This window comes from Condylura cristata, unplaced genomic scaffold (genome assembly GCF_000260355.1).
Source record: "Condylura cristata isolate star-nosed mole 26May11 unplaced genomic scaffold, ConCri1.0 scaffold00008, whole genome shotgun sequence".
Classification (NCBI taxonomy): Eukaryota; Metazoa; Chordata; class Mammalia; order Eulipotyphla; family Talpidae; genus Condylura; species Condylura cristata.
The window spans coordinates 26,353,798-26,375,918 of NW_004567109.1; the positions used below are offsets into that span (position 1 = coordinate 26,353,798).

At 38.9% G+C, this 22,121-nt stretch overlaps 1 protein-coding gene across 1 annotated transcript in view; it reads right to left on the reverse strand.

Annotated features, from left to right (window-relative positions):
• The window catches only part of LOC101630504 (selection and upkeep of intraepithelial T-cells protein 1-like), a 96,056-nt gene extending 74,767 nt beyond the window's left edge, over positions 1-21,289 (reverse strand). Inside the window, 7 exon segments of the mRNA XM_012722119.1 lie at positions 4,201-4,285; positions 4,288-4,340; positions 5,187-5,280; positions 7,644-7,705; positions 11,055-11,330; positions 20,883-21,022; positions 21,024-21,289. Coding sequence (XP_012577573.1) covers positions 4,201-4,285; positions 4,288-4,340; positions 5,187-5,280; positions 7,644-7,705; positions 11,055-11,330; positions 20,883-21,022; positions 21,024-21,289 — 976 coding nt within the window.
• Between the last annotated feature and the right edge of the window lie 832 nt (positions 21,290-22,121).

Consider the following 22,121-nt stretch of genomic DNA (forward strand, 5'->3'; position numbering starts at 1 on the left):
ATTCATGCTCTGCTCACATAATTAACCTCCGCTGGCAAAGCAATGCAGTTACCAACGCTCCTGGCCTATAATCTCCACCAGCCCCCAGAGTAAAGCTTGGAGCCCAAAGGGTGGCTGGGCGGGGTAGGATGGAAGCTGTGCCCTGTCTTCCACTGCATTTATCAAGGTTCAGCAAATTTTCTTGGGTAATTTTAATTGGTAATGTAAAGCTAACAATCAACAAAATTAAGTAGATGCTACAATTTGCTTTATATCTGTTTAAAGTATTTCATTATTTGCCAACTCATAATAGTCAACAACAATTTTTTCTTTTTTACTAACTCCACCCCAAACAATTGGGAATTTGGCTTATGGCATATTGTAGTTACTGTGTGTGTGTATGCACACACGCACATTTGTAAGTATGTCATATCTTATTGTTTTCTATTTTATATTTATATCATTATTATTAAAACTTAGTTATTCTTTGTAAAATGTACTTGTGTTGTTCAGCATTTTCTACTCCTATAGACAGAATGTTTATGTTCCCCCAAAATTCATTTGTTAAAAACTAAACCCCAGCTTAATAATACTTGAGTGAGTCCTTCGGGAACAGATTAGGTCAATGATTCAGAGCCCCCTGGTCTCTTCTGCTGTATGAGGACCCAGGGAAGGGACAGTTGTCAGTGAAGCAGGAAGGAAGTAGGCTCTTTGCAGACACCAAATGTGACGACCCTTTGATCTAGAAACCCCAGTCTCCAAAAATAAACCTCTGAAGATTATAAACCATCAAATGAGATTATTTGGACTAAGGCATCTATGTTTTCTTTCTTGAAACAACTGTTTAGATGCCATATGCTGGGATATCCCACATTCAAGCCTCATTGCTGAAGCATCAAATGGCCCCATGTGATCTACACACATGATGTAAGTCAACATTTTTCCTAAACAATGTCTACTTCTCCCCTCTGAAATCAGTGTCTCTGATTTTGAGAATGACCCTGCTGTTTCAATTTCTGATCCTTGTTGATTGTACCAAGGGTTCTTACCTATTTTGTGTAGTCAATTAGATTATTTTCCTTTTAGAGATTTTAAATTCTAATAATAGTTTTTGTCAAATACGTATACTAAGAAGTGGTTTGAAGTCAAGGCTAAGGTAGGAATATTTGACCACGAACATACTAGAGCAAAAGCTAAATAAAGAGGTAAGACACCTACTTTAAGATATAGTCATGCTAATATAAACACATATCCTTTATTTATTATTGTTTTAATTCCTTTGTGAAAAATAATTGTTCTCTCTCTATAATTTCATTCGGCAACAACAGACACCCAGTGTAAGTGAAAATCTAAATATTTAAGTTTTTACTGTATAGCATGAGAGTTTTATATTAATGAATGACTTCGTTTTAACCAATTTATGTTAAAATTAGGAATGTGTGAGTTCCCAAACTCCCTTAAATAATCATCAAAATTTAATGTTTTTAAATGTCTAGGAATGGTAATATGAAGTCTCACTGATTTGGATTTAATTTAATCTGAATAGTGAGTTTAAGAATCTTTTCATATAGCTTTCATTTTATAAGTAAATTTTTTGGTTCCAGGCCCTCTAAAGAGTACTAGACAAATACTAAACCTGGTCTTCATCAGTAGGGGCCTTTGAGGGAAGTACTATGAGTTGATCTGCCAATTCTTCAAAGAAGCATATTAAAATATTGCTCAAGATTGGTAGAATTATATTTTTATGTGAACTTCATTAATTGTTTCTAGACTTAAAGGTGTCATATTAGTAGTGTACAAACACATATAACTTACACACCAGTTTTTGGAAAGTTTTGGTGTATGGTTCTTGTATTTATTTTGTAAGTCACTTTTTTATTCCTACTAGTTTATTTTTAGTTATCTTTTTAAAAATCTTATTAATGTGTTTCTCCACATATTTTTTGATGGAAATTGCATAGGTTTGTTCTTCATGGCCCTGTATTTTCAACTTTTCTCTGTTACTATGTTTTAGGTAAGTCTCTGACAAACATCATAGTTTTATTTTAATAGACATTTTTAATTACTAACAGCTATGGCATTTAATAATTGCAATACAGTTATTTCTACTTTCAGAGAGTTACATCAATTTTATCTTTAGATATTCCTTTAATTTATTATTTATCTTCTGATTACATTTCCATCATTTTTTTAGTTAACATAGTTTGTGAAAATGCTACAAATCTGAATATACAAGTAGATTTTAATTGTTCTCTATCTGACAATTATTTGGCTATATAAAATTGTGGGATCACATTTATTTCCTGAGGTCCCCATCTATCATTCCACTGTTGTATCACTAGTACCAGATGAGGTTTTGATGCTTATTCAACTCCTTAACTTTCTAAGAAACCTGTTGAGGAAATAGAAATTACTTAAGGCACTGTAAATTTATCTTACTAAAAGCAACTTGCTGAAAAGAGAAAATACTGAGAACATCTGAGAAGCCAAAGATGTCTTTAGAAAAGCCACCAAAGGGACTTTTATTTAGAAATCATTAACTTGAATAAGTGAGAGGGAAATCCACAGAGGCATTTTAGAAAGGAGCTGAATTTAATTTTCAGTGGTGATACCTGACGGGGAGAATCTAATACTATTTTAATTAAGATTACTATGAAAATAATTGTGCATTCTCTCTTTGCAACTGAAGTAAATGAATGTCCTGATGAAATTGTAATAAGAATCTATCCTCCCTCCCTCTGTCTCTCCCTTCCTCCTTCTCCGCCAACCTGTACACCTTCAAAACTCAATCAACAGTAAATCATTATGTGTTGTGCCTGATGGCTTGGAAAAATCTATTACACATACAATTAAGATTTTGTCATAGACATAGCAGAAATTGCAATGAAGGGGCTCTGTGGATTTATCTTAAAAGTTTTTCCTAAACATTATTCTGCATCCTCTTAACCTTCTGGAATCTGGCAAATATGAAATATAAGAGACACAGAATGAGAATCAACTTTTTAATATATGAAAAAGAGCTAAATTCACTCAGTGAAAGGGTGCAGAGAAAGCAAGCACTTATTATAAAGGTATGAGATTCACCTAAGCCCCAATACAAACTTGGTAGAACTGAAGAAAACATTGGAGGGAAATTATTTTGTCCTTGTTAAATGAAATCGAATTTATTATGAAAGCAGATTTTTTTTATTTAAAACTATCTCAGCTAATTTTGAGTATTTGAATTTGTGTTCAAATTTTAAAGTTTACCTATATAGTCATGAAGTTGTTGCTATAAAAATCTGAGATGTATAAAAATCTGAGACGTTCTTAGAGTATAAGTGATTCATAGAATGAATCTGGTCTATTCAATTCACTCTATTATAATTTCTAGTTCAGATAAAGTATTATCTCTTTTTTTTCTTATAAGAAAAGAAATAGAAAATTGATAAAATCTTTGAGTGGCTCAAGCAACCTTTTCATTCGTTTTCATAAAGTACAGAGGAACAATATCAAGAAATAGCCTTGTAACCCCACATATCTAAAAACAGGACTTGTTTTTTAGCAACCTTGGTCTATATGAGTGACAATTAACCATCTCCTTGACCTTAATCTTACTTTATAAATGACTTGATTGGAAGAATTTGTCTACTTCCCATAAGGGTTCATGTCTATGGGTGTAACAAAATGATAGTGTTGCTTCTCTTGGTAGTAGAGGTAGGCATGAGGAACATAGTCTGTACTGTAAGAAGGCACTGTTATTTGATCTTAAGGGGTGAGGTATTTCTCAATACTGATGTCCAGCTTGATGTCCAGCCATGGAAAGGACAAAGGCTTTGGCTTGCAGAAGCCTGGGAGAACGCTGTTCTTCTCACACCAGACTTGGTGCATGGCCAGTGCCTTCCAGTTTCTCTAGTAATAGTGGTCAAGGACTCACCCTCTACCCTCAGTAAGCCATTTTATCTGCTGCTGAGTAAGTAATCTGGGCCTTCCCAGTTTAGTTGAGGGAGCTATCACAGCTATGAAGTCGGAACTGAGACTGTCACTGGATTCTGAGGCAGGAACACTGCACTGGGAGAAGCCCTGGGAGCCCTGAGAAAGCTACAATCAGGGTCCCTTACATCAGACACATGTAAGTGTCTTCTTTTCTTACACTACTAAGACCTAGGGTCTGTAAAGTTCCCTTCCTTTGGACATCAGAAGATCAGTCAGAGGAGTCACCACCCTTCCCATTCAACTTACCTCTGATTTTAAAGTAAATGAAAGAAATAATCATGGTAATGAAGACAATCAGAATGCACAGGATCACAGTAATATCTTCCAACCACAAAGTCTCCACTTGGACATAGTATCCACTTGGAAAAGCGCATCTGAAATGGACACTGGAGAGAAGAGCAAGAATTGGGAAGATTGCAGCAGGGAAAGATTACAGATTAGAAAAGATTTTCTTGTTTAAGGTCCTAGTGCTTCAATTATTGGGCTTATAGAAAGGTAGGGTGAGGCAAGCTGGGTTACTTGAATTAAATAGAGTGTGTTTGGGCTAAAACTGGAAGACTGCTACAAAGAAGCAGATACTCATCCCACACACATCTCTATACCAACATCACACTTGTTCCGGTGGGCTGGAGTTTGAAAGATAGACCCTTTGCAGTTTTATCCTCTTTACCTGGTGCTGTGGACCTCTTCTGGAGAATGGTAAAGCAGGGCAGTCTAGGATAAGCAGGACCTTTGAGATGAAAGAGCTCTCACAATTCTAAAGAGTCATCTCTAAAGAGATTCTAAAGAGCTATCTGGAGAAGATAACACCTTTAAAGTACCCTTTCTAGGGTACTTTATCACATAATATTGGTTAATATGCCTTGATATGGGGGCAACATAGGCAACACTTAGAGTATCTGTTTCATTACTGGAAAACTATGCCTTCTAGAAATTACTTCTCTATATTAACTACTGCTGCCCTACTGACATGGCTGGCATTGATTCATGCTATTTTGGAGAGAAAGAGAACCAAGATGATGAGGATGAGGAAGCCAGGATGAAGAGTGCTAAACCCATGCCATGAATAATATCCTAATGAGAGAAGACTCGAGATGCTCCATGAGAGCATAAAAACTGCTGATAGCAAACAAATATCACACATTTTTAGCTAACTATTTTATCAGAGATTAGATATCTCCTTGACAAAGATGATATTTTCAGGATATCTCCACTATTTGGATCCCACATACCTCTTTCTTTGGCATGCAAACTTAAAATGGTTGGGATGATTACAGCTAGTGTAAGCAGCCATATAATGACACCCACTACCCAAGGAAGTAGCTTCTGGAAAAAGTCACCTGAAGAAAAGAGAGATCATGGTTATTAGTTATTTGGGTGGAGGTGTTTTGAACTGAGGAAAAATACACCAAGAAAGCCACAGATATACTTTAATGCCATTTGTCTATACTTATTTAGAATAGAATTAATTCTATAAATTAGTAGAATCAAGTATAGGGCTAAGGCTTGGATCTAAAGGAACTAACTCTCTGAAGGCTGAGGTGTAAAGATGTTAATGATTGGGAAATCAAGCAGAGCAATTTTAATATGGGACAGGTGTGGGGCAGAGACTGAATATATCTGGAGGAAAAAACCCAACCTTTTTTTTTTCTCTATCTAGACAATCAATGTACCTCATTTCAGAACAGAGTATACACTGGGTTTTAACCATGTACCTAGGTTCAAAAAAAGGTTCAAAAGTTCATAAAAACTTTGGAAACAAGAAATCTCATAAACAAAAGGGTTGTCATATTGTTAAAAATCTTATTAGCACACATCACTGTAGATTGTATGTCTACTTAGTCTTCCCGTGGAAATATTCGCAGACATGGTGCTTTCTACCATGGGTGGTGCCCATTGGTGTGGTGAGCAGTTACAGGCGCAGGCTAACTTAGTGTTTAAAATATGAGATACAAAGATATATGAGCATCATGGCACATTAAGATGTCCTTCATTTGCTCTCTCACCCCCACCCCCAACAACCAAAAGATTTGGTGGGCATTCATCCCCACACAGAAGAGCCTCTGTGGGAGCTGTGGGGCATGCCATCATATACCAAGGACCCTCAGAGGAATCTTACTTTTTCCTGGGATAAGTGAACAGAGTTGGTTCTAGAGATTCTGGAACTCGCAGAAGACTGCAGAGAAGTGCTTTGTGGCAATCCTGGAACACGACGTTCAACACAACATGAACCTACCAAAGGGAGTCTTTGTGGAAGTCCAGGTTTCCAAAGAAGAACTCCAGCAGATGTACTATATGCCATACACACACACACTCACACTCATATATATACACATATGTGTATATATACATACATATGTGTATATGCATATGCATGTGTGTGTGTATACACACACACATATATATGAATGTGGAGGCATTGGAACTGGAGTAAGAGGAGCTTCTTGACATCACCAGCCTCATTCTACCCTCAAGATGGTACAATATAGGATTAAATGCGACCACCAGTGATTTCTCCAGTGGAGGAATGAAAAAGTGCTGACTGAATACTCCAGGGGTGTGTCCCAAAGAACCTCATTTATACCTCACAGCATTCAGAGTATTAAAGTGGGAGTTGTATAGCAGGGGGAGGTGGCACAGTGGGAGAATTATTTGAGGTTCAAAGGCAACATTAACGGGACAAGGTTTGTGCTGACTGCATTCTGGACTCCGTCAGGGACCTTGTTCATAAGTATGGGGAAATGCTCAATGATCCCTCCTACTGGCCTGTGGACACCCTCACCACCCCTCCTTAAAAATCACCTGTTCACAAAGAAATGCAGCAAGAGCCAAAAAGGAATATGTGAGCTACCAAACTTCCTGAAAACAGTAAGATAACGATTTTAAGTTCTTACATAACAATAATTATTCAAATTTAAATGGATTAAAGTCATTACTCAAAAGTCATAGAGTACTCAAAATAAATTTTAAAAAATTGTATGTCACCTAGAGGAGATACACTTTAGTTTTAAGGATACACGTAAGACTGAAAATGAAGGAATGGAAACATTTATCCCATGTAATTGGAAACCAAAAGAGACTAGAGATCCCTATACTTTCATCAGACAGAGAAATCTGCAGACCAGTATTTATAATGAATGAATATAGATGCCAAATTTTCTCACAACGTATTAGAAACTGAATTCAACAACACATCACAAAGGACATCATAAATGAAGTCCAAGTTGGATTTATCACTGGGATGCAAGTGCGGTTCAGCATATGTTCAATGACCTTTTCTTAGCTTAACCCTGTGCAGTTAGAAATTTAGTTCCTGCACCTGACATGTTCATGGAATCCTTTAGGAAATGTGTAAATGATGTTAGGTGTTCAGTGTCAAGAAACTCTTCCACTTTGTTGGGAAAACTACCACGAGGGAAAAGGGGTTTCATTGCGATTAAGGTATAAGAAGTCTCCAACTTTTCTGATAACCAGCATTGTCAGCAGCTGTAGCAGGGAGAGAAGAATATCTAGGACCAAAGAGTGGCTTAGAAGGCATATGTTTAATGTATAAACCAAGGGTTTACAGCTCCCTGAAGCAGATAGGCTTAGCAAGTAAGGGTCATGCAATTTTAGCTCCCTTATCCTTGCTGTTCATGTCCTACCCCACTAAACCTACTTACCATACAGTTTTAGTTGTAGATCCACACTGGCAACGCCAGAGTTGCAGTCAGAATTAATATCCAAATAATATTCCATAGAAACAGCTTATCTGAAATAGACTCACAGAGCTTATCACGCAGGAAATTTAAAGTGTTTGGACCATCCAAAACACAAATCATTTCTCCAAAACATGTTTCCTTCCATTCAACGCTGTATAGCCTTATGGTGCTGGTCATAAACCTTTTTGGGGAGGTAGTTACAATTATGTGGGTGAAAAATGAGAGAAAGCTTTGTCATTTAGCTTGAGAATGGAACAAATGTAAGAGAAAGCCACTCTCCCCATCTCCTCCTATCCATTCGCTTTCAGATTCTCCCCAACTATAGAGGAAGAAGCAGAGCTAAGTTATCATCAAGCCTCAGCATAGAGCCCTTGGGGCTATAATAATGTCATTTTCTATTCAGTCTATCAGTCCTTTTTATCTAAGCATCCAGTTAGTGTGTAGTCCTGGCTTCTCTAATGTATTCAGGGTCTGGCATTATTCTTCTTAAATACTTTTAGAGACTCATGTGAACCTTTCTTCTTTTCCCTTTCATGTGAACAAGTATCTGCTTCAACCTGCTGGTTTGCACACCAGGTGGAGATGTTTGTCATTCTGTTTGGAAAATAGATGTCTTTATTCCCAGAGAAATAAACTATGCCATCTAGAATATGATATTATAGTCAAGTAAATTACCCCCAAGAGGTTGCTGGAGAGCCATTTGAGAGTTTCAGTAACCACAACTTTGTGTGTATGGTACTGTCAAAACTTGGATTGAGCTGGTGTTTCTTCATAAATGTTATTCATGGGACTGAGAATCCCTGACTATGGAGCCAATCTCATATCCAGATAAGCTCTCTCACACTTCAACCCAGAACTGGAAAAAGAGCAATGTCATCTCACAAATCAGAGAGGAACAGAATTCCAATAAGATTATCTTTTTTTTATCATAAGTTTTAATTTTGATCCATGTTCCAATGTTCTGACATTGGAAGATAAGATAGCCCTGTGATGTCTCTACTTTCTAGACATGTATACCTCAATCTTCACAGTCTGTACTTCTTCTAAGACATGTTTTAAGTTCATAATCCAAATGGCGAGAGAACAGGTTCCTTTCATTTCTAACAAGAGGAACACATAATAGTTAACAAGAGGAATATTGTATTGAGAGAGTTCCACAACTGAAGGTGTAAGACTGAAGCAGCCCTTGCACCTCAGAGACCAAAAGGCTGAACCAGAGGGAACACAGATGAGATCCATGCTTCACTGAACACAGGTTAGAGGGGGAAAGAGTACCTTGAGGCTGTGACAGAACTGCTGGTTCAGTCAGGGATCTTGCGGAGGAGTGAGTGGAAACAGTGTGAAGGCTTTTATCCTTGATTCTGGTAAAGCCCAATCAGAGGAGGTCACAGGCCAGGAGCCTAATAGGAGGACAACAGAGAAGGTACTCTAGACCATACTGCCTGCCTCCCTTTTAGATAGTGACCTTGTGACATTCAACTCTCAAGTCTCAGATCTGGGATTCCACAGGGGAAAGATATCAGAGGTGTCACAAACATATAAAAATAGCTGGGCCCTACAATACTCGTCCCCAGTAAATGCAAATACCTTCAGTAGCCAGGACACCAGCAGAAGCCAAAAATGTCACATCAATAAAACCAAAAATTGTCATTCAACTCTTAAGTGACTAGAGTAGATTTTAAGTAAGGAAAGAAACAGAAAGAAAAAAAACAAACAAAGAAAAATACACATCAGCTTGTGAGCTAAAGGAAATATGACATCACAAGAACAGAAAATTCTACAGAATCCAACAAAAAAAAAGCAAGGAAAAATAAAACCCCCAACAAAAAAAAAAAATGAAAAAAACTGGGAAATTGCAACAATAAACTCAAAGAGATAGACATTTCAGAAAGTAAAATAAAAGCGATACAAGAGAACTCATAAAGCTAATCTGAGATAAAATAAAACTCAGAAAAAGCTAATGTTATCAGAGATAAAATTAATGAACAGAAGGTAGAAATTTAATCTTTAGAAGATAACAAATCCAAGATGTAAAGAACTTAATAAATGAGAACAAGACCTCTAGAGAAGGCTATGAAAGCTGAATGAACCAATGGAGGATCAAATTATTGACCCCAAAGACAGTAATGTACAGATAACTCAGGTGGAAGAAGAGAAACAAGATGTAACAAGGAAGAAAGAAAGGGGGAAAAGAAGGCACAAGGGAGGGGTGGACTGAGGGTACAACAAGGATTAACTGCACTAAAAGGCAACATAAGGATAATGGTTATCCCAGAAAAGGGAGAGAAGGGACTAGAAAGCTTCAAAGAAATAAAATTTCTTAAATGTGGAGAAGGACCTGAGTATTCTAGTACATGATGCTAAAGTGTCAAAATACAATGAGACCTACACCAAGACACAAAGTACTGTATCAAGAGTTCAAGACAAAGAAAGAATATTGAAGGTGATATAAAAGCAGACAACATATAAAGGTACCCCCATCAGGCTTCCATAAGACTTTTTTTTTTTTTAAAGATTTTGTTTATACATACAGACAAGGGGTACAGGCCTGAGGTGCAGAGGCAGTGAGAGGATTCACCAGAGATAGTGGGGAACAGAACAGGCAGATCGACAAGGTACATTGCCGAGGGGAGCAGTGGGTGAGTCAGGAGAGGTCTGCCACGCCATGTGGATCACCTACAGGGCAGGGATCAAACTCGCACTGAAGCAGCCACAGTTTGGTTTAGCTTCACAGGGCAGCTCTCCAACCTGCTGCACCACCAGGGAGGGCCCCCATAAGACTTCTTAAGAAACCTTACAGGTCACAAGTAATGGAATAATGAGTTCAGTTGGGATATTTATAGGTGTTCAATTCAGAGATCAGACAAGTGTCTGGGATAGAGATCTGGGTAGGAGATAGCATTTGAAAGGTCATTGTCCGATTTCTGATACTTAAAGTCATGAGACAGACATAAGTCATGAGGGAGAAAAATGTCAAGGCTATGCCCTTGAAAACTCCTTTATTAAGAAGCAAGAGCAGGGCCCTTCCTGGTGGTACAGCATGTTAAAGCACAGCACTAAAGAAGCAAAAGCCACTTCAGCATGAGTTCGATCCCCACCCACCCTGGTGATCCACACAGAGTACCAGACCTCTCCTGACCCACCCACTGTGCCCCTCAGTATTGTACTTCGTCAGTCAGCCTGTTCTGCTCCCCACTCTGTCTCTGGTGAATCTTCTCACCGCCCCTGCTTCGCTGGCCTGTACCAGTTTTGTATGTACAAATAAATAAATCTTTAAAAAATAAATGAAGCCAAGATAATGTAATGTTCTGGACTAAATGAAGACTGTATATTAATGGCTTTCATTTATGAATTTTATGACAATGACCATCATTTGAAGAACAAATACCCAGATCTTACCTGATATAACAGTTGTCATTTCTTCTTCACCAGTTACAGGGTTCTGACGATAGCCAGTAACAGTTTTATGGGACTTATGACAAAGAAGGCTCATCTTCATGTTGAACAATTTTTCTGTGTCCTGTGAGTGGGATTTGGATGTAGGTGGAATAATCTCTCCTTTGCTGTCTCTCTAATCCATTTGAGGCTGTGGGAACCAACCTTCTGAATTGCACTCCACTAAAACACCTTTGATGTTAGGAGGATGTACAACAATCTGAATTTCTAAGCTTGTAGCTGATTGAAAAGAAAAGAGAGAGAGGGAAAATAAGTTAGGTGAAGGGAAGAGGAAACAAAAGAGAGAATCAAAGTTCTCCTCCCCATTCTAATTTCTGTGCCTTTTATGCTATATTTATAGTCAAACATTATACTACAAAGATTGCTTCTACAAGCTAATCGAAGTAGAAATAAGATCAGCTGGATTGAATGGTCATTATGTACGAATTAATAACTTCATCCTAAAATGTCAGGGGTGGAAATGCCTAATATTTCATTCATTCAAAAATATTTATTGGTTATGTACTAAACATAAAAGACTGACTGGACCAAGTCCATGGATATAATAATAAACCAATGTAGTATGATCAAAATAAAGAAGGACATAACATTTTGGAGCTTTTTCTTTTTTCTTTTTTTTACAGTTAAGCATATTGCCTGGTGCTTAATGTGTGGGCAAAGGAAAAAATAAGTCAAAATTTAAAGTTCTACTTTGCTGGTCTGTCCAACAAAAATTTTCACAACGATGAAAATATTCTGTATTGGTGCTAATACGTGAGCTTTTTGCTACATATATCTATTAAGCACCAGTAGGACTAAAGACCTGAATTTTAAATTTAACTTGATCTAAACATAAATGTAAATAACTCCATAGACAAGTGAAGCCACCTTCATATAACTTTATTACAGAATATTGTTATATTAGTTTATTTATTATCATCAGTTTATTGTGCATCATTTGTAAATTTCACTTGATCATAGGTATGTATGTATCTATTGGTCCCAGGCAGGAAATCTGGCCAAATCAGTATTATGCTTTAGGAGATGGCACCACACAGGATTTTGGCTGCCTGTTAGTAGCAATGCCACACAGCTGAAGGATGAACTAGATTCTGCAGAGACTTCTTTGAAGAGTCAAAGGTGGTGACCAGGGCTGAGTGTCTCCCTTTGTGGCCATGTCTATGCGCCACATCTCTGTAAACGGAATTTGTCAGGAGATTCGAGTGAAAGCCCACTTGGATATAAGGGATAACAGGAATGGAACTGTTGAAGGAAATGCCTTTGAAACATTGCTTCAGGGGACTCCACAGATTCTAATTTCATTCAAAGGCGGGTCCTGATCAGATAGATGTTTTCACTGTATAAGTTAGCTTTAAGACATGTTTGAACAATGCAGTTAGTGCTTAGTGGATACATAGTTCTAATTTGGAAAAATGAGATTTGGAGAGGCTGGTGGTATAGACGCGTCTTCTAGCTAGCAGCACTAATGCCCACGGAGACATAGTTAAAATGCCAAATTTTACCGTAAGCATCTTGTAGCAAAACTTAAGAAAAAATTACATGTTTAAGCAAAAGGAAAATATATTAACAAGGGACTTTAAAAATTAATATAAATCACATTCAGATTGCTAGGAAAGCACTATGATTACAAAGAGGCAAGATACATGTCTTTAAACCAGTAAAATCACAGCAATTTCCCTTGTACTATAGAAATAATAATGTCTAATGCACACCCCTATCAGTTATGTTTTTTATTTGAATCAAAATCAAAATGTGTCTGATATACCCTCCCAACTGGTTGAGAATGACTGAGTAAAAATAATTTTTGTAAAAATGATTCATGGCACATTTTGAGAGTCAATAATTTTGCAAATGTAGTATTTCAAAATTATCATAAATATCCCACAATGGGCTAGTTTTCTTTCTCTGTTTCTGATCATCTCAGCTAGCTACATTAAAGCAGAAGAGTTATATTTGCAAAGAGCACTACTTCATGGGAACTGTTATATTATTACTATGGGAGGGGAAATAATAAGCATAGAATAGTATTTTCTTTATTCCTAAACAAACCAAACCCCAAGAATTGAGTCTAACATTTGTTCACTGTAATACAATACTGCAGAGTGCATTTCAAATGACCCACAAAGAAACATTAAGATTTTCCATGGAAGCCACTGAGATTCCCAGTTCATACCATCCTTTGAAATCCCTGAAACTCACTAGTTCCAAAAGGGTCTAGGTCAGTCCAGTCTTTAGACATGTAGGTGGCTTTCCAGAAGGGCTAAGGAAGAAGAGGTGAAGAAAGAGAGCCTGAATATGGAGCTAGTGTGTATCCAGATCTTCCACTTACTTGTGCTGGTGATCAAGTCAGCTCTCCGCTGTCCCTAGAGGAGTCTCAGCTGAAGCTTGACAGTGCCAGATGAATGGGGACCACGCCAGGACTTGCACAAGCTCTTTCCCACTTAGGCCCTCCAATTCTGTCAGCCCAGTCTCAGCCTTACCTTCCTTCCCAAGGGAAATTCCTGAGGAGCCTTGCGCTGGCTCTTACTTCACTCCCCAGTCGCACCTGGCATGCTGTGCTGAGGGCAAGTACGGACTGGCCTCAGCCTGAGAAGATTTATACAGCCCTGGTACTTTTTGCCCACTAGAAGGGCTCTATCTGATAAGGAAAATTATCTGAAAGCTCTACCTGTGCTTAGGTAAGGAAGGAAGCGCAGAAGCACACACAACGGCACTAACTTCAGAGTAGGCTGCAAGGGAAGCTTGCTGAGGGGATAATGCCCCAGGAGACTTGAACCAAAATGAGCATCTGAGAAGGGTAGGGTGGGTTTTCCAGGCTAAGAGTGTAACTGTTTGACAGGTGTGAGAGATGGGGGTGAATTCAGAAAACTTCAAGTAGTTTGTTTTGACTGGAGTGGGAGATGGACTTAAGGGCATAAGGCAGCCAAAAGTGGTGATTGGGAGTGGGAAAGGTTGGTTTGGAATAGATGTAACTGGAGTCCTAAGGATGTTCTGCTCAAGAAGCACTTGGTTCTGAGGTGCTAGAGCTCATGAGTTATCTTTGATCCCCTCTTTAAGCGACTGAGTAAGAGAGAGGAGCTATAGGCCTCTTGCTACTAAGTCCCCAGGAGGCCTGCTTAGTGCCTTCAGCCTATGCTGCAGGGCCTACGGCTAAGGCTGGGCCCCTGCCCACCCATCTGCACTCTACTCTCAGAGTGTTTAACACAACACCTGTTCCCCTCTTCCCGATACTTTCCAAACAAAGCAACTGAACTCTTTCTCTTAAGCATCTTACTGACTTTTTCTTTCAGGGGAATATGCAAGGTTGGTGAAGTAACTTCAGTAGGTATGTGAATAATTAAGAATATAAAAAAAATATTTAGAGAACTGAACCTGGTCTTTATAGCCCAGTGTTTGCCAAAAGAAGACAGTCTGGGGTCCATGGTGGAACTCTACCATTTCTTCTGTTGCTCGTGGGATGGGAAGAGGTCACTACATTTCCTTTTATGGATTTCTTCCTCTGTCCTCAGATGCAAAGCAGAAATGATTTGGGGACTGTCTACATAGATGATTAGAATCTAGTTGAGACGATTCAGAAGACAGCTTGAAACCTTGTAGAAGGAACTGCATTGTTGACTGTAAGGGAGAAGCCTGAAGAAAGTCCTAAGGAACACCACAGCTGAGTTCTTCAAGCTCACTTCCTGTGCTCTATTTTGTTGGTGAGTGTGATTCCAGCAAAGGGCTCCTGTCAAGGCAAATCCCTAAATCTGACCAGTTACCTGAATTCCTGAATCTGCTGCTGTTTTCTTTTTGAGGTTCTTTTGATGAAACCCTGGCTTGACTCACGACCTGAGGGTATGTTTGAATCAATAGAACAGCTTCCTAGACAGTCCAGATAATCTAAAGGGAGATCCTGAAGCTGAACCACCAGCCATGTCCAGTTTTCTGTGATAGAAGCATGTGTGCAGTGATCTGGAAGGAGAGCTTGAAAATTTCTCTGATGTTCAAAATGATGTTAACCCAGAGTAGTTCCTGGAGAGAAATTAATCCTGATTAAAAAAAATAAAAGGCTCTTAGACATAGTAGAATTGCTTGTCATCTGAAGTGCGCAGGCCCCTTCTTTCCCACCTCACAGCACATCTAGCGTCCCGTGTGGTATCCGTTCCTTCAGGCTCTTCGCCCACCTACATAGTCCATTCTGCTACCAAGTGTTTCAGAATGACTTTGGAGTAGGGCATATTTATATTTTAAAATTTTAACTGAAAATAACTCCACATAATATAGACATTAATCTTTTAATGGACACTGTTCAGTGTTTTTAGCATATTCACCATCACCACTACCTAATTGTAGATATTTTTATCATCCAAAAAAAACAACTTCTGACTCCCAATTTCCCCCTCCCTCCCTCCATCTCTTGCAATCACTGATCTACTCTTCATCTTTGGTATTTCCTATTCTGGATATTTCATGTAAATAGAAACATACAACATGAGGGATTAATATCTGGCATCTTAGTAAAATGCTTTTAGGATTCACCCACTGATGTACTGATAAATGGTATCTGTACTTCATTCCTTGGTATGGCTGAATAGTCTTCATATTAGTAATATATAACTTTTGCCTTACTATTGACTTTGATTACAGACTATATTCTGTTTTAATCTTTTTTTACCTTCCTTAACTCTATAGCATTCATTATAATTACTTTCCTCTTAAAAAGTGCAAATATAATTGACATGTGGTATTGTGTAAGTCTAAGGTGTAGAGCATGTTGCATTGATATATTTATATATGCAATATGATTATCACTGAAGTATCCTCTTGGTAGTTTTGAAGGTTATGGTTCAACATTGTTGATCATCACTATGCTATCACCAGATTTATTTATCTACTGGCTGCAAGTTTGTACCTTATAAACATCTCCCCACTTTCCTCATTTCCCCAGCTCCTCATCAACATTACTGTATTTGTATTTCTAGATGACTAGGTATTTTTTTTTTTTTTAGTTCCCTTAGATAACTGCATTGTACAATCCAGGCTGCAAATCAAGCCTCTCTACCTGATGAAGCTTTTAGACTTGCCCTAGAAAGAGTTTGGGGCTTATAAATTCAAGGGAGGTAGAGAAATGAGCTATTCTCTATCCGGGATGTTGGAAATTAAATCCAAGCCCTGTTATCTCTGATGTTTGGAGACTATTTTTATTGCGTGGTTCTGCATGGGAGACTGGTACTTAATGGGAGAGCCTGCTGTGTCTTACAAACCAGGGGTGACTTTATGTGCTGTTGTCCGTATCTGATATATAAGAAAAAATAGTAAAGTTGGTTCAAGGAGAAAGAGGTGAACAGAGTTAAATTATGTCCAATTAGGACCAAATGTTAGTATAATTTAGCAAAAAGGTCAATGTAAATCCCTCTATGTGAAAAATACTTGGGTTAGTAATTAGCATCAGAGTTAAGACCCTCCCTACCCGCTTACCTTTTAGTGACAGGTATAACATCATCATAAGGATGATGAAATATGCTATCAGGCAATTTTCAATTGCTTCATCTATGTGCTGTACAAGAGATATAAAGGATCTGAAATAGAAACTTCATAAAGTCCAAAAATTAAGACATTAGTGGGATTGTGAACTGGGGGAAGGGCTGTTCAGGAAGTAACATTTAATATGACTTTTTTGTATGGAGAATTTACTCTTCACACTCTTCAATTCTGCTCATCAATTTTACTCTTCAAAAATGCATAGTTCTGCATTTAATTAAAATGCATGGTTTAATTCAATTAAACTTCACAACTATATAAAACAGATTATTTAATATCTCTTTGGCGTTATCTTCTGCATAACCCATTTTAAGTTGACACTGTAATGGGGTAAAAACATTTGGACCTTGGTTAAATAGAATAGATTTTGCATTTGGAAGGAATGTTTAAGACTGTCTTACAGAATGACCACCAAAATTATCCATGACTTAACCCCTGAAACCTGTGATATGTAACATTGCATCAAATAAGAGGTTTTGCAGATGAAGTTAAAGTTATGGTCCTTAAAGTAGAAAGATTATTCCAAATTATTTGGGTGGGCCCAATCTAGACATAACAATCCTTAAAAGCAGAGGCTTTTTCTCGATGTAGTCAGAGAAATGTGGCATCAGAAAGATTCACACAACAAAAGGTTCTTGATCCATCATAGCTGACAAAGTCACCTGAGATGCCTGTGGAGAAGTCCAGGCAGCCCCTTGACCCCAGCTGACAGCCAGAAGAAAGTCTGGTTGTAAAAGGTCCCTGAATGGAGGCCATATCTTGAAAATTGATGCCAATCTATATGTAGGGAAAAAGATTGTGCTAAAAAGTAGGTGCATCCTAGAGTAAGACTCACAGGATTCATCTAGCACTAAAAGATTTTTAAGTGAAACAGGGTTGGAAACACTTCAATTTGAAACAGTGTGAAGCACGTCATGTTGTTTGAATAGACATAGGAGAGAAAGCACTGCTTTGGGGCATAGAAGTAACTATGGCCTGAACAACTCAAAAGATATCTATACTAACCTCATTCATCAAAACATCATTTTCCTAGAAGGCCATAAATAAGAGGTGTCAAGTTTCTAAAATGAAAAAAAGTAAGCCCTAAATCTACCAAAGTAAGTTTTGGCATTGGCTGAGAAATGTCACATAGCTTTGCTACGTCGCCCATATGACTTATCTTAGCATGAAGACTGATGCACTTGCCGATTGATTCCACCTTCTTGCAGCATTTCCTGCTGCACTGACAGCAGAGCAGCATGGCAATTACAATCAAAGTCAGAAACAGACATAAATTGAAAACTATCATCCTAATGAAGTCCGCATTTGAAAGAAAGGATGGAGAAAGATCAATCAACCCACACATGAAGCAGCATTGGGTTAGAAATTCTGCTCCTAATAAAGCAATATTCTCTTTCAGGTCCTGCATTTTCTTTACGTTATAAGTATTTGGGTCAGGACTAGAGATAAGTGGATGTGCTTTTAGGGTAAGCAAAGAGCCTGGGATTGAGCTTGTCTTGTGGGTGGAATTGAAAGTGACACTGTAGTGGATTGCAAGAAGTTTCTCCTTTGTTTCTCCCTGAAGATTCTAGCACAAATGCTTCCCGATTATAGAGAGAAAAGTGAAGAGCTGTGAACACCATAAATCACGTGGGTAGTTGAGAAGTTTCATGGCTGTAAGAGAACCTCAAAATTGCATCTGTGGAGCTTTAACTTACGCAGATAGTGGAGTCAAATAAGGGTTCTTTTTCTTTTATGATTTTCATTTCTTGATAAGATCTTTCTAATACCAAGGCGATATACTATACTCCTTCAAAAGTGTTTATTGGTTCAATTTTAGCATTGAACTCCTATTCCATCTGATATTTACTTTGTATATAGTTATATGTATGGGATTTTCTCTTTTTAGACATAAAATTAGTTATTCCAAGATCACCTATGAACATTTTCATCTTTTGTTATACATTAAAATTCATACTTTATAATTTGTTATACACTGTTGCCTTATGATTTGGATCTCTTTCTACCCTGCCCAAATTTACCATGATTGAATGGCCAAGTCTTGTAACTGTATATAATAGTCTCATATTTCTCTTTGGCTCATTTTTTTCAGGAATTACTTGAAAAACAAATTTCAGGAATCACCACAAAATTACTCAAATCTTCACTTGTTCATAATCACTTCATTTATATCCTCAATTACACTAGAAATAGATCCCCTGAAGTAATATCTGAAGACATTTGCCCACCTATCACTCTGCTCCTGTAATCAACCTCAATCAATCAAACGTGCTAACTAATGGTACCTTTGTCACACTGAGGACATAACTTTATCCTGCTTCACCCTTGAGCTCTATCTGTCATGCCTCCAGGAGTTTTATATTGGAAAATATCCAGGAAACCTGTGCTGTATCCACATTTTAGTTGCTATTGGTTTGATTGTGTGTGTGTGTGTGTGTATGTTTTTCCAATGCCGTCTTCCTATAAATGGCTATGATAAGCTCTCATTTTGTAATTTTCAGGAAGTTTTAAGTTATAAATTATTAGCACTAAGTAGTTTGTAATTATACATGTGTAAACAAAGCTGACTTACAAAATCCTTTCCCTCTATTAACTCACTTAAGACTCACAAAAATCTATAAAATATGATTTTATTAATTTCTAAGACAAGAAAACGGTAGCCCAGGGATATGAGTCATGGCCTTTCAGCCATTAAACTAGAAACATGTGAATCACACATGTATTTATAGTGTGGATCTAATAGGATATTGATCTTTAAAAAGTTTTCAAGCCATAATGTGTATTTTAATTATAGGTTGTTATTATTTTTTAGTAATTTTTTTCTCCTAAACCCCACTCTCAGCACCTGACGACATCCATAACAATTATAAAAGTCATATTCAGGCCCTCCCTGGTAGCATATCAGGTTAGGATACAACACTTCAAGCGAGCAGCAGCGTTTCAGTGTGAGTTTGATCCCTGACCCCTGAGGTGACCCACATGGTGCGGCAGACCTCTCCTGTCTCGCCGGCTGCTGCTCCCCTCAGCAGTGTACTTCATCGATCTGCCTGTCCTGCTCCCCTCTCTGTCTCTGGTGAATCGTCTCACCACCCCTGCACCTCTGGCCTGCACCCCAGTTCTGTATGCCTAAATAAATAAATCTTTTTTTTTTTAAGATTTATTTACTTATTCGTACAGAACTAGGGTACAGGCCAGAGATGCGGAAGGTGAGAGGATTCACCAGAGACAGAGTGGGGAGTAGAACGGGCAGATTGACGAAGTACACTGCCGAGGGGAGCAGTGGGTGGGTCAGGAGAGGTCTGCCACGCCATGTGGTCACCTCCGGGGCAGGCGGGATTCGAACTCATGCGGAAGTGGCTTTAGATTGTCAGTGCTGTGCTTTAGCCCGCTGCGCCACCAGGGAGGGCCTGGACAAAGCTCTTTAACCTTAATTTCCTCAATGATTTTCTCTTTAGGTTGCCATGTTGGCAAAAAAAAACCAAAAAAACAAAAAAACAAAAAAAAAAAAAACAAAAAACGAACAAAAAACCCCCCTAACAAACACCAGCTAGAATGATATGTGCTTTTCTTCCTTCACCTGTTACAGGGTTACAAATGTAGCGAATCATGTTGCTCTGTGAGTGGTTTCTGAGGAGAAGTGTCATCTTCACATGCAAGAGTCTGGCTTTATCCTGTGAATAAGATTGTGCCGAATGGGGAGCCACGGCACCCTGGCTGTCTCTCCACTCCATCCCGGGCTGTGGGAACCACCCACCTGAGCTGCACTCCACCATGATTCCATCAGAGCCAGGAGTGTCAACCTGGACCTGTGTCTCCACACTGAGGACTGAGGTAAATGAGACAGAAAGACCAAGGGAGTTATTGCCTTGCGGTGGAGTCAGGAAGTTGACAGGGAAGAGTCTCACTGATTTGTCTTTTGCAATCGAAGAAGAGGAGACCCACCTCTAAAAAAAGGTAACCCTACACCTCTCTGCCATATACAGTGTTGTAAACCAGTGTTCGCTCAATGAAAGAGAAGTGAAGGGACATGCAAATTACAAATTAGATTATCTCTGATCACAGAGCATGCTCTAATCATTGCATCAGATATTTTGCAGTAGCTAGATACTTATTTCTCACCACAATATTTGAAGTACTTTTCAAAATATGAAAAAAATGAGAGATATAAAGAAACATTGCTTTATTTTCTACATATTTCAGCCTGCGGAGTCACAGGGGCACTGGGAGACAGTCTTCCACCATCAGCCTTACCTGTCACAGTCAGGCTCCTGCTGGCCGCATGGCTGACATCACCACCTTTAAATGAACACTGGTAGAGCCCATCAGCAGCAGTGCTGATGTTATGAAGTCTCAGGGTCACTCTGCCCTCCCCAATGGCCTCTTTGACAAAATGTGCGATCCACATATTGCGTTGCAGCTTCTCCACTCACTTCACGGCCACCTCTGTACAGGTAAGCAAGCTCAGAGAGGGGGCTCCTGAACCAGAGCGCCAACATGTGCTCTGCACTTCGCGGTGGGGACAACTGGCAGCTCCGCTCAGCTTGCCCTCCTACTGAAGCCACCAAGTGCGCCTTGGGAGTGGTCACTGCCCGCTTTTCTGTGGAAGAAGATAGAACCAGGATAATGCTCAGGCCAGTAGCATCTCTGTGACCCGACATTGAGGGACACAGGGGATTCTCTCCATCTGACCTGACCTTGAAATGTCTTATATCCCCGCCTGCTTAGAGCAACACCTCACTTTCTCACGAGACCAGTGCTATTATGTTGTTATTAGTATCTTTAAAATACGTTCACCTGGAGGATTCTGGAAAGATGGCAAAAGGAAACACCAGGGTATCTTCTCAGTTAGAAGCTAATTGTACTCACAGAGTTTATCTAATGCAACAATTTCAGAACTCTGAATGCTATAGTAGATTTTCTATGCCAGGGGAAGTTTGGGTGATAAAGTGTGTTAATTTGGGTCAAGTACAGCTCTCAGGACAGTAGCAGGTGCCCCAGTCTCATGGCAGGCACTGTGCTTGCGTCTGGTTTGCATTTTGCACCTAGTTTATAAAGTCCAGAGTGGATTAAAGGGACCCCGTCTTCCAAAGATCAGGGACCTGGGCTCTCACCAACTGATTGCTACTCTACTTGGATCGCAGATGGGCCGACAACGTCAGTCATTGCAGCCTACTGCAAGTCCCACTCATTGTAACCCATTCCCCTAGAACTTGACCTTTGTATACACTAAAGGAGCAACTTCATTCTTCTGCATGTGGATACACAGTCTGCCTAGTTCCATGTGCTGAAAGACTATCCATCCCCCCACTAAATGATCTTAAAATCTTTGTTAAAAATCATTTGACGGGACTTCCGGAAGATGGCGGCAGAGTAAAGACGCCGAAATCACCGCGTCCAAGCCGGCATAGGAATTGAGGACTGAAAACAGACTATAGACTCACTTACTACAAGTTTTAACCCAAACGAAAACACCCTGGACTCACTAGAAGG